Here is a 13,190-nt window from a genome sequence, read left to right on the forward strand (position 1 = left end):
GATTGCTAACTGAAGTGCTGCAAAAATTAAATGTTCCTCATAATTCTTATTTTCTTCTGTTTTGAACAGACATAATTTCTATCAACATCCCTTTTTTTGTGTGTGAAAATATGATTTTAGGTATTAATATTAGATAAAAAGTATTGTTTTTAAAGTATATACATGCATGCCGACAGGAAAAAATACTTTAATTTTAAAATTATGACGGAATATTCTTAGGAAATATTAATCAATGATCTTTGTATCAAAGAAGTCCATTTAAAAACAAAATTACTCACCTGCAAGAATGCTTTGGCTAACACGCCATTCTTATTCCTGACTCTATTTTTATTTTACTAATTACGCTGTTTTCCTATTCCCGAAATAAAACTAAATACAGTTCATTTGAGGTTTCGTTGTTACGTTAACTGAGTGTGCTTTAAGTTAATTTTCATCACTTCTCTAAAACTTTTGTGTCGACGTCCTTGTACAAATAAAGATTATTAAAATGACGCATTTCCGGCAGTCGTTCTCTTTAAATTTCTTCCGATTTGGCGCTACGTGATGTGATTGGCCAATTTCCGACCTTGGTGTGCCACTCACCCATTTTCTGTTGTGCTATTGGTTGCTTTCTCGAAAGGGGCGGGATATAGTCGGACAACCCGGAAAAACAGTGCACGGACTCATAAGGGGATACAGTTGCTCTGCATTCTCCATTTCTCCTGTTAGAAATGGGTAATGTATCATTCTTTTTCGTTTTTTATGAGTTATAAGCTTGAATTTTATGTATTTTAAAAAGCAGGGTACTTGAAAGAGGATTGTGTGTTTTTATCAGACGGTATAGAAACTCGCGTTCTTAGCTCTAGTTTTGTTACTGAATTTTGTTGCGTTTAGCTATGTTTTTCAATTATCTCTGTTGAAAAGTGAATTCAGTGTTGCAAGCTGTGGTGCACACTGTTCAAACGAGTCTTTATTATTATTATTATTATTATTATGTATAGTTAACGTGTATAGTGTGTGCTGCACATAATTCCATTATTTCCCAAAATAATCACCAAAGCAGATCACAACCTTCAGCATTAAGATTCAAGGTAAAGTTGATCTTATTGATTTTTTAGCAGTGTGCTCTGTTCATTTCTCTCATCCCAATCATCACTTCTCTGCTCTTATCTTTCTCTTGGTTATATCTCGCCTTTCCAGTTCTTCTGACTGTACAGCTCTGACACTCTGCCAAAACCAAATCCCTTATGTGATTATCACATAATGCACAAGCTTTATTATCTATAAGGAACAGATTTGGGGTTATTGTTAATAAAGATTGATTGGCATTTGGTTGCAAGCATGCAAATATTTGTTGTTAGGATTGTTTGTGTAGGTATTAGTTAGGATAACTCTGTAATAACTTTATGCAAACATATTTTTTTTTAATTTTTATAAATTAATTTTCATTGTGAAATAGCATATTTTTTCCTCTTTCAGGACATTTATCTTGTCAGTTTTCAGGGTTATTCATTTAAACACATGAATATTAGGAAAAAGTTAACTTTTAAAAAATGTATTTAAATATATTGTTCGACATAATGTTGCTTTTTCACTTAAAATATCCAATTTCAATGCATTTTTATTAAAATATGTATTTTTGTACAACTCTATCTGTATAAATTATTTTTGGTTAGTTTGCTAAATCAGTTTATTTAGTGAAAAAAAATTATTATTGCAAATCTTCTGAATAGGTATAATGTGTAAATTACTTACGTAAAGGGAAATGTTTTCTAATTGTAACAAAAAAATGAGTTATAGAATAATTTACCCATTGTAAACGTTATTATTAATGTTACAATAAATTACAACCTTGAGATTTTTTATAGGTGCTGGAGAAGACAAAGTGTCCTTTAGTTTGGCTATTGCACATACATTCCTGGAAATATGTGAAAAGCTAATTGTTTTCATTTCCATTATTCCTGTTCTTTTTGTGCAAAAAAAAAGGTAAAAAGAAATGTTTTCGAAGATGGCATATTTTATCAGCACAAACTGCTCTCGTTGACCTATTAAAGACAACAATTTAGTTTTTTTTTTTCATTTATTAGCTGTTCTGCTGCTCTGCATTTTTTCTCCTCCGCATTCATTGTTCAGCTCTGCCCTCTAAATGATTTATGACTTTTTAAGTTGTTGTCTGCAAACCCATGTACTTATTACTCATACAGTCTTAGCATACTCAACCTTTGTACTCATGAAATCAATTAATTCTTTTAAATAATTCACCTTCTGAGCAAACCAGATTAAGCAGAGCACATTTTTGTGTGTCAGACATGCTGCCCTTTACTGATGTGTATGCTTTTTTTTCTCTTTTCTACTTGGGCATTAAATTGCTCCACACTCTTTGTTGCTTGGAGGAGTCTTGGGTGATTAGAGAAAAGAGGGGAGCCTTGATAAAGCATTAGTGTGTGATGCAAACACAGCCGGAAGACCCCACCGTGCATCTGCAGCCATTCATTTTTCATAAAACACACTCATAACAATTAGTCTGTTACCGCCTGGGTAATCCTTGTGTCCCTGTAATGCCTGTGGTCTGCTGTATGACATCACTCTCCTAAAAGTTCTAAATCTGACAATCTCATCTGTTTTTCGGAGTGAAGACATTAGCGAGCCTCGGCTAATAGGCCTGCACTCGTTCCTGGCGAAAGACGGGCAATAAATGGAAGGACTGGGGGGAGAAAAAAAAATTACAAGACTGGAAGTGCTCAATTTTTATCCACTCTAGCTTTTATACAAATTAATTTACATGAAAGAGAGGAGAGATGTAAAGTTGTAATCCAGCAGGCTTTGCCAATGCAAGCCCATATCTTTCTACAGGAATCACACAAAGCCAAGTGAGCATTTATAAATTATTTCAGCACTTGCATTATGCTAACAACTATTTCTAAGTGCTTAGGAATTCCAGCACCAAAGCCTGGGCTTTTGGCCACTGTCCTCACCTTACGAGCAATGATTGCCCTGCAACCAGCGACACAGTTTCTCTGCTGCAGAAAAAGTGCATTCCCCCCAGAGACTCTTCATCTTCCCTGCATCCCCTAGGTTTCACCCCCTCCCTTGCCCTAAACACCCTGATCCCCCCCCAGACACCAAAGCCAAGGTCAAGAAGAAAGAGTGATCTTCCTGTGTGTAGGGCTATTCCCTGGGTGCCTTTACCTCAGCACAGCCATGCCAAACGTGCAGCACTACTGCCCCCCCCCCACCTTTTCTGTGACAGTCAGTCTCAAGGTCAGCTCCCCTGACCTTATCTGTTTTCCCTTTCTCCCTCACCTTAGTTATCATTTCACCGTTTTCCTGCTCCACTGTGTCAGTAGACAGCAACTCCCAGCAGGCAGCAGACTGTCTGTCTCTTTGTCTAACCATCTTTTTGTGGAGTTGTTGTCGCGGCACCCCCGTTGTGTAGCTTTCAGAGGACCCAACCGCACCTGTGGGGGCTTCATGCTGGTGCTCCGCATGTTTTTTCTTGCCTCAGTCCTATTCATGGACCCTCGTGTCTTCAAGCAGCATTGCAGTGGGGTTCTTGCCAGCTTAGAAATTGCTGTTGTTTGTTGTCATCTTTGTGTCTGCATAACTGTCTGAACAAGATGCCCAACTATCAAGAAGAAAAGACACAAAAAGCTCTAACGTTAATTCATTATTCCCCTGAAACGGGCTCTCTGGGTATTTAAAAAGCTCTGTTAAAGGGAACAAATTCTTCATTAATTTGTTTTTAAACCATTATTTATTTACTTATAGACCCACTCCAATGAAAATTTGGATTTTTACCTCCTCTTGTGGTTGATGATGGAGGGCATGTAAAAGAAAAAGGTAAAAATAAAATTTCCGAGTGTTTCTTTATTCAAATCCCTGTGAGTCAAAGGCATAAATGCCATTAGAAATAGCTTGCAGTTGTGATTTAGAAGCTACAATGAACAGTCCGTACATTCCGATCATTGACTGTATAAGTACAAACTGGACATAAAAGACGCTGAGGTCCCCTCGCGAAATAAGGCCAGAGCCTTCACCATCACTTCCTGATACGTCTACCACCATACTGCAAATGATTGCAATCCATCGACAGCGATTAGTCTGAGTCATGTTTTTAAAAGAAGTACTGTTGCCAATCACGAGTAACCTTGTTCTGGCTTGTTTGAAACCCACACCCCTCCCACTGAAAGCAGCTTGGGGAAATCTGTTAATTAAACATTTGAGCCTTTGGCCTTCTTGCAACCTGCGGTTACTTCCTATTTGGAACAAGAGGAGGGAAGGGTTGCTTAGTCCAATTCCTACGTATACAGTCAATGATTCTTATGCATCCACTTGTAGACAACTAGTAGTGGTGGGAGAATATATTGATTATTTGATGCATCGATTACGACCCATAAATGATTTTGAATCGTTTTATTGATGATTGAAATATTGATATAATTTAAAGTAAAAGTAACAAGCTGAACTAAACGTGGAGCGTTTTGCACTCGGACATTTTCAGAAGAGCCCACAAACATGGCTGGCTAAGATAATGACAGAAAGCTGCATTGAGATAATCGAATCATGTAATCCCTAAAGATTCCCACCCCTAACCTCTAATAAGATCCGTGTTTGTTACCTCATCTGAGCTGGCGTCTGGCTCAAAGTGGTTCGCCTGGTGAGCTCTGATGTTGCTCACCATTTTTTGACGTTAAGTTGGGAAGAGCATGTAAACAGATGGGTGACGGGAAGAGGGGATGGGCTTTTTGTGCACCAACAGTCCCGCCCACAACTCATAGGGTAATTTATAATGAACTCCTGGCGCTGTACAGAAACTATGTCCTTTTTAATTTTTTATATATTTTTTTATATTTTGGTTAAAAACGGCTTAATCATAATTAAAATCCCACTGGGAACGCTTTTACAGTGGGATTAAAAAAAAGAAAAACTTTTAAAAAGTCAAGTTTTTACTCTCCTTTCTTCACCTCTGGCCTGTACCACACTCGCCGCTATTACTTCACATACACTGGTCTTGACTTTTAACTATTACATAAGGAACATGGATTTCCAGCTGTCCACGCTAAAAGCTGTGTAAATTCAAATGCTTAATTTTTATAGGCAGCTCTGCATTGACTCATGTGTCTGCTTGTTATATATTTGGCAAGTGCTGCAAGTCTGAAGGGAAGCTGTCAATAGCAATCCCAGCTATTGATATGGCAGTGGGTAGGAGATGTTACTTGGCCCTCGACTCCAGCATCCCTCTGATCCTTCTACATCATAATTACATTAATATTGACAGACCCTTGACAATAGTCACATTACTATTGATAGGTGGTTGTCAATACCATGTTTCCCCAAATAAAACATATTCATTCATAACTTGTAAACTGCTCGATAAAAGGCTTTGAAAAGACTATTGGACCCGGACGGGTTTACTCTCCCAAGAGGACTGCTGCTGCTGCTGCTGCTGTGACGGGGATTTCCACCACCTGGCAGTGTGTGCCTCTTTGTTTGTGTGTGTGCGTGCACGCTTGTCATAGATTATTTTGGCGCTGCATTAAAGCTCTGCATAGATCAAGGCCATCCTTGACGTGCATGTATAGTCACACACACAAGGCACATAATCTCCATATTTTCTCCCATCAAGGAAGAAACTTTGAGATTAGGCTAAACAAACAGAACCTGTTATTGGTTTGCAGATGCATTCACGCTGCCACTCGTTATGTTTTTTTTTTTTTTTTTAATCCAAACTCCTTTCCTGTCACTTGTGAAGTTCTAAACACTAAACATGGCAGGATTTGGAACGCAGCTCAATGAATTTGTCATACCTGCTTACTTCAGCCTGAATTCACTCCTTTTCATTCGTTTGCTCATATTAACTTAGTTGGATGGTGTATCCTGGATCCTTTCAAACATTTTGAATATGGTCCTGTGTACAATACAACCCAAGCTTTGCTGCCAGATGTGGGATGTGTGTGTGTGTTTTTTTTACCTTCACCTCCTTGAGAAACGTCTTAAGTGACTGTCTTCTCTCACCCTTTCTGTCAAAACTGCCATATTTACCCGTCTGAAATCTTTTTTAAAGGCTTGTGACAAATCCTGTTCGGTGAGACACAAAAGCCACTGTCAAAAGAGGCCTCTCCGTCTCTCTTTCCCGCTCTATCGGAGGCCTCCTTGGTCTCCCTCCTCTTAAGCAGTTCAGTTAAGGAAAGAGTAGATAAAACTGGAGAACTGTGAGCAGTTTGGGAACGTCTGCGGCGCAAAATAGCCCAGACACGACAATGGCGCAATCCCATATGGAGTTGAATTTAAGGGAGAAGAAAATTGTTCCACATCTTGCAAATGTTTACGGCGTACTAGAGACTGTGCCTTTAGCCTAATCCCTGGTGATGTGATTTGTACACACACCCCTATCTCCAGAGGGAGCAGGCACAGAGAGCCCCTGGGCTTCGTCTCCTGTTCCAGGGTATGCCTGTGTGTGTGTGTGTTGGATTGCGTGTTTTTTTTTTCTTTTGCACAGTGCAGAAAGCAGTCTAAGACCCCCTGCTCCTCTGCATGGCGCAGCTCAAAGCATGAATTAAGGATGGATTTTTCATGTGAAAAGTGATTTCCTCTCCCATGTATAAAGAAAAATAACCTTCCTAACAAGATGTGCTTCACCTCCAGGGCCTCATTCCTCCTAAAGACAGAGCTGTCCTGTAATAGTAGGACTGTGTGCACTTTGTTGGTAACTTTAATAGATCAAATACTATCTTGCCTGTTGATAGCAGTGGCAGCCCATCATCCGTTGAAACAGCTACAGGGGTTTAGATCCTTTGTTTTGTCAGCACAGAGGATTCAGTTTTGCAACTCGTAACGTGCATTTGTTTGTCTTTGTTCGAATGCAGGTTTGGAGAAAACGGCCGCCGGTCCTGATCCTCACATTCCTGTGCTGCGCATCAACCAACTGGATGCCCTCGAGCTAGACGCGGCCCTCGAGCAGCTGCTGTGGACCCGCTTCTCTCACTGCTTCCAGAGCTGCCGCCCCGGCCTGCTGACCCCCGTTGAGCCGGAACTAAGAGCCTTTCTTTATCTGCTGCTTTGGAGGTTCACGCTTTTCTCCAACAGCGCCACCGTGGGCCAGTCTTTACTGAGCCTGCGCTATCACAGAGCGGGGTCCTCGTCGCCGCGCTACAGGCCGCTGTCCCCCGGGCAGAAGTTCAGTCTGGCTTTGCTCGCCGCGGGTCCTCGTTGGTTCCAGGACCGTTCCCATTCTCTGCTCCCGCTCTTGGGTTTGGGTTCCAGAGGATCCACGTTTGAAAGCGATGATGGGTTTGTCCGGCAGGGTCTCCGTAAAGCTCTGACGCTCATTTCCGGTGTTGCGAAGTTCGCAAGTCTCATCAACTTCTTTGTTTTCCTAAGAAACGGCCGCCACCCTATTCTACCCGAAAGAATCACCGGAGCTCAGGCTGTCTTCAGCAAACCCAATGTGACTAGGGATGTAACCTACCAGTACATGAACCGAGAGCTGCTGTGGCACGGCTTTGCAGACTTCCTCATTTTCCTTCTGCCGCTCCTGAACACAAGGAAACTGAAAACAGCCGTGTCTTCTTTTGTGTTCGGCGAAGAAACTTCTGACAGGAAAGAAACCGGAGAAAGACGAGAGCTGTGGAAGGAGTGTGGGCTGTGCGGAGAGTGGCCCACCATGCCTCACACCGTGGGCTGCCAACACGTTTTCTGCTACTACTGCATAAAGAGCCACAGTATCGCTGACGCTTGCCTCACCTGTCCTAAATGTGGTGCCGAGGCGAGGCAACCTGAGCCGCTCAACGTGGAGGTGCAGGCAGTTAGCAGGAAGTCGAGCACGTAATAGTAAACAGGATTGACAATTCAAGAGACAAATAAAATATCAAATTATAAATAAAAGACTCAACTAAACCAGAAAGATCTGATCGTGATGGTTAAACCAGGGTTCTCAAATTCAATTTACCATGGGGCCACTGAAGGCAGAGTCTTGACTGAGGCCGGGCCGGATGGGGTTCCATTTGTGCTGAAAATGTTTTTGCGTCCTCTGTCTATCTCTTTGGACCATTGTCTATATCTACTGCACAAGTGAATTTAACATTTTTTCATGTCTATGTACTACTAAGCAACATCTTCTGCATGTCCTGTGAAACGACAGGAGCTAACGATGCTAGCAAGTGTTGCTAAGGACTTTTCTGACAACCAAATCCAACGAAAATACCAAATACAAAGTTTTATACATAAAGCTGAAACGAAAAAAATGCAAAACTATCTTCAAAGAAGATATTGCTTAGTAGTACATAGACATAACAAATGTTCAATAAATTTGTTCAGTAGACATTGGAGACGCAAAAACATGTTTTTGGCACAAATGGGACCCCATACAGCACTGCATGTAGTGAGAAAATTTTATGTGAATAGTTACTTTCATATTAAAGTGAGGGCCACAAAATATTGTCTTGGGGGTCCAAATGGCCCACTAACCGCCAGTTTGAGACCCCTGGTTTAAACCATCACGGTATTTGTCTTTTTCCTGACAAGATTTAGTCATATATGACTTTATGACGGGATCTTTCTTGACTCTGTCGGTTCTGAGCACACACCGCCCTGCTGTGTTTAATATATGTGTGTGTATATTGACAGTCTTCTGTGCCCTCTGTTTCTCTGGCTGGACTTTGGCTGGAACTATTTGTCTTTGGTGCAGCGGACAGACCGCAGAGAACCACACAGAGCATATATTTGATGAGTGAATGTGTTGATTTATGCTCCAAATTGGCTCTGTGATGGTGCTCATGTATGTATGTGTGTGTGTGTTTGTTGAAATGGGAATATTTGTTCTGATGAAAAATGCAGAAAGTCAGCTGAATAAATAATGGAAAGGAATTTCTGATGCCTCTCATCATGGCCATATTAGCATTTGTTGTGTATTTTGTGCCTAAATTGTATTTCAACATCATTAAAATTGATAGAGTTCTACCTCTTGGGTGTTTTATTTAGTTAAGTGGAGGAGAGAGCGATGAGGGAAAGTTATAACAATCAGCACACTTTTCTCTAGACAGGCCCGCTCGTTCTGGCTCCTATTATCCGTTTTCACAGCACCCCAACATGCTAAAGATCAAGGGGGCAGCCGGGGGCTTGGATTGACTCGCAACACACTTGACAGCCATCCTCTCGTTTCCCTTGGCCTTTCTCTCTTTTGCTGCCTTTCCATCTCTCCCCGTCTGTAATCTCAAGGGCCCTCGCCCCTATAAGACTGTAGTAAACTGTACCAAAACCCTGGCGTCGTCTCCTTCCTTGCAGGCGAATTACTTTCTAATCCCTGTAATGAGTCCAAAGATGCTTATTTATGCTGAAGTTAACCTCCACGAGTGAGCCCAGCCCCGGGGCCAAACTCACCCCAGCTGAGTGAAGCCTTTCCCGGCTGACAAGAGAAGAGTGGGAGGGATGTGTGTATGGGGGGGGGGGCTCCCACCTCTCCTTCCCGCTCCCTTTCCCCGCTCTCATCATTGTATTTAATTGCTGATTGCCAAGACGATCAATCGGAAACGTAGGCTTGATAGAGAGCCTATTGCCGGGGCACTGGTTGCAGATTTGTTGGCGCATTTGCGCTTAGGTGAGGGTAATGTTCTTGTGGGCTGGAGAGGATAAAGCGTGAAATATTTGTCCTCCTGATCACTGCTGCCAGAGTTCCAGGAGCCTTAAATTATTTATCTTGCTGGCCATTAGTCCTAGAAATTCAGCAGGTCTTTTATGTCCTTATATGTCCTTTGTGGTGATGCAAGGCCAAGCTTAATCACTTGAATGCTTTAATGGGCCTATGGAATTACAGAAGGAGGCCCTCAGTGCACTAAAAAATAAACATACACCTTGCAGTGGGTGTTTCTATCCTAGATAATGATTAGTTTGACATTATGTAAAGAAAAAAACATGGTGAACCTTGGAGGTCCCCTCTCACATCAAGGACATTTTGACTAATGAATCCAACACTAATGCATATAAAACCAGAGACAGGAAGGGCTGGTTGTCAATATTTTATGCAGTGCAACACGTTAATGTGAAGCAAGTCCCATAAAGCGAGATTAAGGAGATGTTTGAAATTAGGGATGCATATATGATCAACTTTAATGCCGCTGGGACATGTCATTGTCTTAACATTCAGACAGACGGAGAATCCAAACCTTTTTGCCGATATTACTCCAGAGCTCTAATTGAAGTCCCCAATCCCCAGGAAAAAAGAGGGGAGATAAAGAAGAAACATTGCATTAAAGTCTGTTAATTGAGTTAGGCCATGGACTGAATTAGTTGGAAGTTGGAACGGGGCTCTGGACTTAAGGAAGGTAGCTGGGGCTCAGTTAAAGCCTATCTGTCTTTGAATCTTTTCTAATTCACAGGCTCCGTGTGGAGACGGAAAAAAAGAGGAAGAAGCACAGATTCCCAGCGGCTATGCAAAGCAATCTGCACATTCACACGCAGCCATTTAGGGAGCAAATTGGCCCTGTGCCCCCTCTGACGATGGTTTTAAGAGAAAGGGAATTAGGGCGTTGAATCCTAACTAGATCTCCTTCTTTGATGAGCCTCTTTATCCGCCTGTCCCTCATCTCCATTTCTTTGATGTGAGGCGTTGATTTTCATGATTAAATAGTTTTTAAAGTAAAAAGCTCTTCTCTTGGCCCTGTAATACTAGGTACTTTACTGTACCTATTGTAGGTTCGTTTGTGTGCATGCTTGTTGAATGGTCCATCTGTGGTAATCTTTAATTGGAACAGAGCCCCTGGCTTGCAGATAATAAAAAGGATAGTACATGCATATTTTTCTCAAAGAAAGAATGTAATCATTAAAGCTCATGCCTGGCTTTTACCTCTTCATTTGAAATGGCTAGAAGGACACAGAGAGCCCCATGATTCACTAATGAAATTAAAGAGTAAAAACATCTGTGTCTTTTCACTTCAACAAAATTTCCATTTCTGATCCCGCCGTTAACAGCGTGAGCTTTTATCTACTTCTCAACAGGTATGGGAATTACTTTCCTCTTGTACTGGAGAGATACTTCCAACAATTGACATCAGGGGAATCACATTTTTCTAATGCCAAGAAAAAAAGATTGAACAGAAAAAATCTATTTGTTGACACCTTTAAGGATTTCTGACATCTATATGTCTTTTTGCGGTACTACCGATGCATCAATAGGAGTTCCAAGAATTTCATATTTCCTCTGTTCAGTAAAAGACGTGCCAAAATTCCTCCAAGGTAGTGAAATCTAAGGTGCGTTGGAGTTCAGGGCTGCAGCCGCTGCAGGTACCTGTATTATGAGACTCCTTTCAACACCTGCTGGGCTTTGGATACCACCGGGCCCAATTATCGTAGTCTGCCTCTTCTTTTTAACCACCGGTTCACTCTAACAGGTCAGGGGGACAATCAATCACACCTAAAATAAGGAAGTAATTTCCTGAGCTTTTATCACGGTGTTGAGGGTTTGTATGGTTGCGTTTCACACAAAGATGGAGCAGCGCTGCTTTGGGACTGCCTGCAGTTTGACCTTTTTCCTTTTGTGTTCAGAAGACTCGAGATAATTTGAGGTTTTTTTTTATTACGTCTGTGTTCACCCCAATATGTGAAGCCCGGATGAACAAAGACAAGGCCATGAAGCTAAAATGTAGGATGTTGTGTCTTTTAATACCAGTCAACAAAGGTTGTGCTAATCTTTAACTCTGTCCTCTGCTTATCAAAAGGGAAAAAAATAGGTTACAGCACATTGAAAAAAAGCTTAAAAAGATTTTTGAAATGTGTTGCTTACATGTACATCTCCAACCATTTCTGCCTATATAGAACTTTACCGTATTTATTTGAGTCCCACTCTGATTATCATTTGATCTATTGTAAAATCCTCCCCGGTGGTCTTTTGATTTTGATTATGCAGTTTTTAGACAAAAAAAAAAAAAAAAAAAAAAAACTTTTGTTGTTTTTTAGGACATAGTTTTGGCAGAGCAGCAGTAGTTCATTAGAAATTCGCCTCAGAGTGGACGGGACCTTTCCATATTTCCCGGCATCCATCTGTTTACATGCTTTCCCTCTGTAGTCCAAGAGGCCATCAAGATGACAGCTAAAAATCATTAACCGGAAGCAGAAATTCCTCAAGATCTCCTATTGAAACCTTTCAATGTGAACAAACGGCTTAGCATTCAGGATTAGCTTAAAATGTGTCAAAAAGAGGGTAAACGCTTAATTAATTTCAAAAAGAATTTCAACAAAAGTATTCAGATTTGTAAAATTGTTAAGACTTTTAGCTCCAGACCAGTGTTTATATTTGACTGCAGTTAGCTTCAACCCTTTACGTGATCAACGTGAATCAGCTCATTCTGTCGCAGAGAAGAGTGGCTTTGCACCAGAATATAAAATATATGCTATATATCCAATATATATACTATATACTATATATTAGTAATGTGTTGCATATCGGTGAAAAATCACTTTAAAGTGTTCCTTACCAGCGCAGAGCCGCTTTTCTCTTCAGATCAGCTAATAAACATTGATGGTGTGGAGTTACGGTTGGTTATAACAGAAACAAGTGGTAAAACCTTGACCCCTTAACGCCTGAATGTATTTCCAGCTATGAAAAAAATAGTAGCTAATGTTTTTTTGCTTTAAAGTAGATGCTACATTTAGGTAGTTTTAGAGCCAAAGTGTTTGTCGCATATTTGAGACAATAGGCAATAAGGGGTTAAAGCTAAAAAAAACATAAGTGTTTAGGGTCGCCGCTTATGTTACTCGTTTTTCGACCAAAAACGAGTCATTTTTGACTCAGTATGCGACGCGGGGAGGGGTGATGGGTTTGATGTTTTTCTGGATTTCCTTCTGGCTAATGATTTCAGTCGCTATCTTGTCTCTCACCAGGTCCAACTCCTCTAGTTGCGATCCAGTCGTCTATATATGGATGCATCAGAATGGAGTGAAGAAGGGACCTTATGGCTTGCCATAGTTGCTTCTACATCACACCTACAAGCTTATTCAAATGGTATTCTCCTGATTTCCAATGGCCAAATTCCCACCCTAATCCCTAACTACAAAAAACTATATAGAGCAGAACTATACATGATCTTAAAAGCAATTTGGACACCATGCTCACCACTTTTCTTTCATTTTTCGAAACGGCGGATGTGACCATCGATTTCACAAAACAAAAATTGAATAAATACGAAAATTTCACGTCTATTTGTAACTCCACTGTGTTC

The 13,190-nt window shown here is 40.9% G+C and overlaps 1 protein-coding gene across 2 annotated transcripts; it reads left to right on the forward strand.

Annotated features, from left to right (window-relative positions):
- The first annotated feature begins 439 nt into the window (after nucleotides 1-439).
- pex2 (peroxisomal biogenesis factor 2) lies at nucleotides 440-8,937 on the forward strand. 2 transcript variants are annotated; one of them, XM_036217367.1, is made up of 3 exons: nucleotides 440-714; nucleotides 6,846-7,269; nucleotides 7,360-8,937. In XM_036217367.1, the coding sequence occupies exons 1-3, from the start codon at nucleotides 711-713 to the stop codon at nucleotides 7,805-7,807; spliced, it is 876 nt and encodes a 291-aa protein (XP_036073260.1). In that variant the 5' UTR covers nucleotides 440-710; the 3' UTR covers nucleotides 7,808-8,937. The 2 variants fall into 2 exon arrangements, with proteins under 2 accessions (XP_036073260.1, XP_024135575.1); XM_024279807.2 differs by having other exon boundaries at nucleotides 484-714; nucleotides 6,846-8,937.
- The last annotated feature ends 4,253 nt before the right edge of the window (nucleotides 8,938-13,190 follow it).

This window comes from Oryzias melastigma, linkage group LG20, assembly GCF_002922805.2.
Source record: "Oryzias melastigma strain HK-1 linkage group LG20, ASM292280v2, whole genome shotgun sequence".
Taxonomy (NCBI): Eukaryota; Metazoa; Chordata; class Actinopteri; order Beloniformes; family Adrianichthyidae; genus Oryzias; species Oryzias melastigma.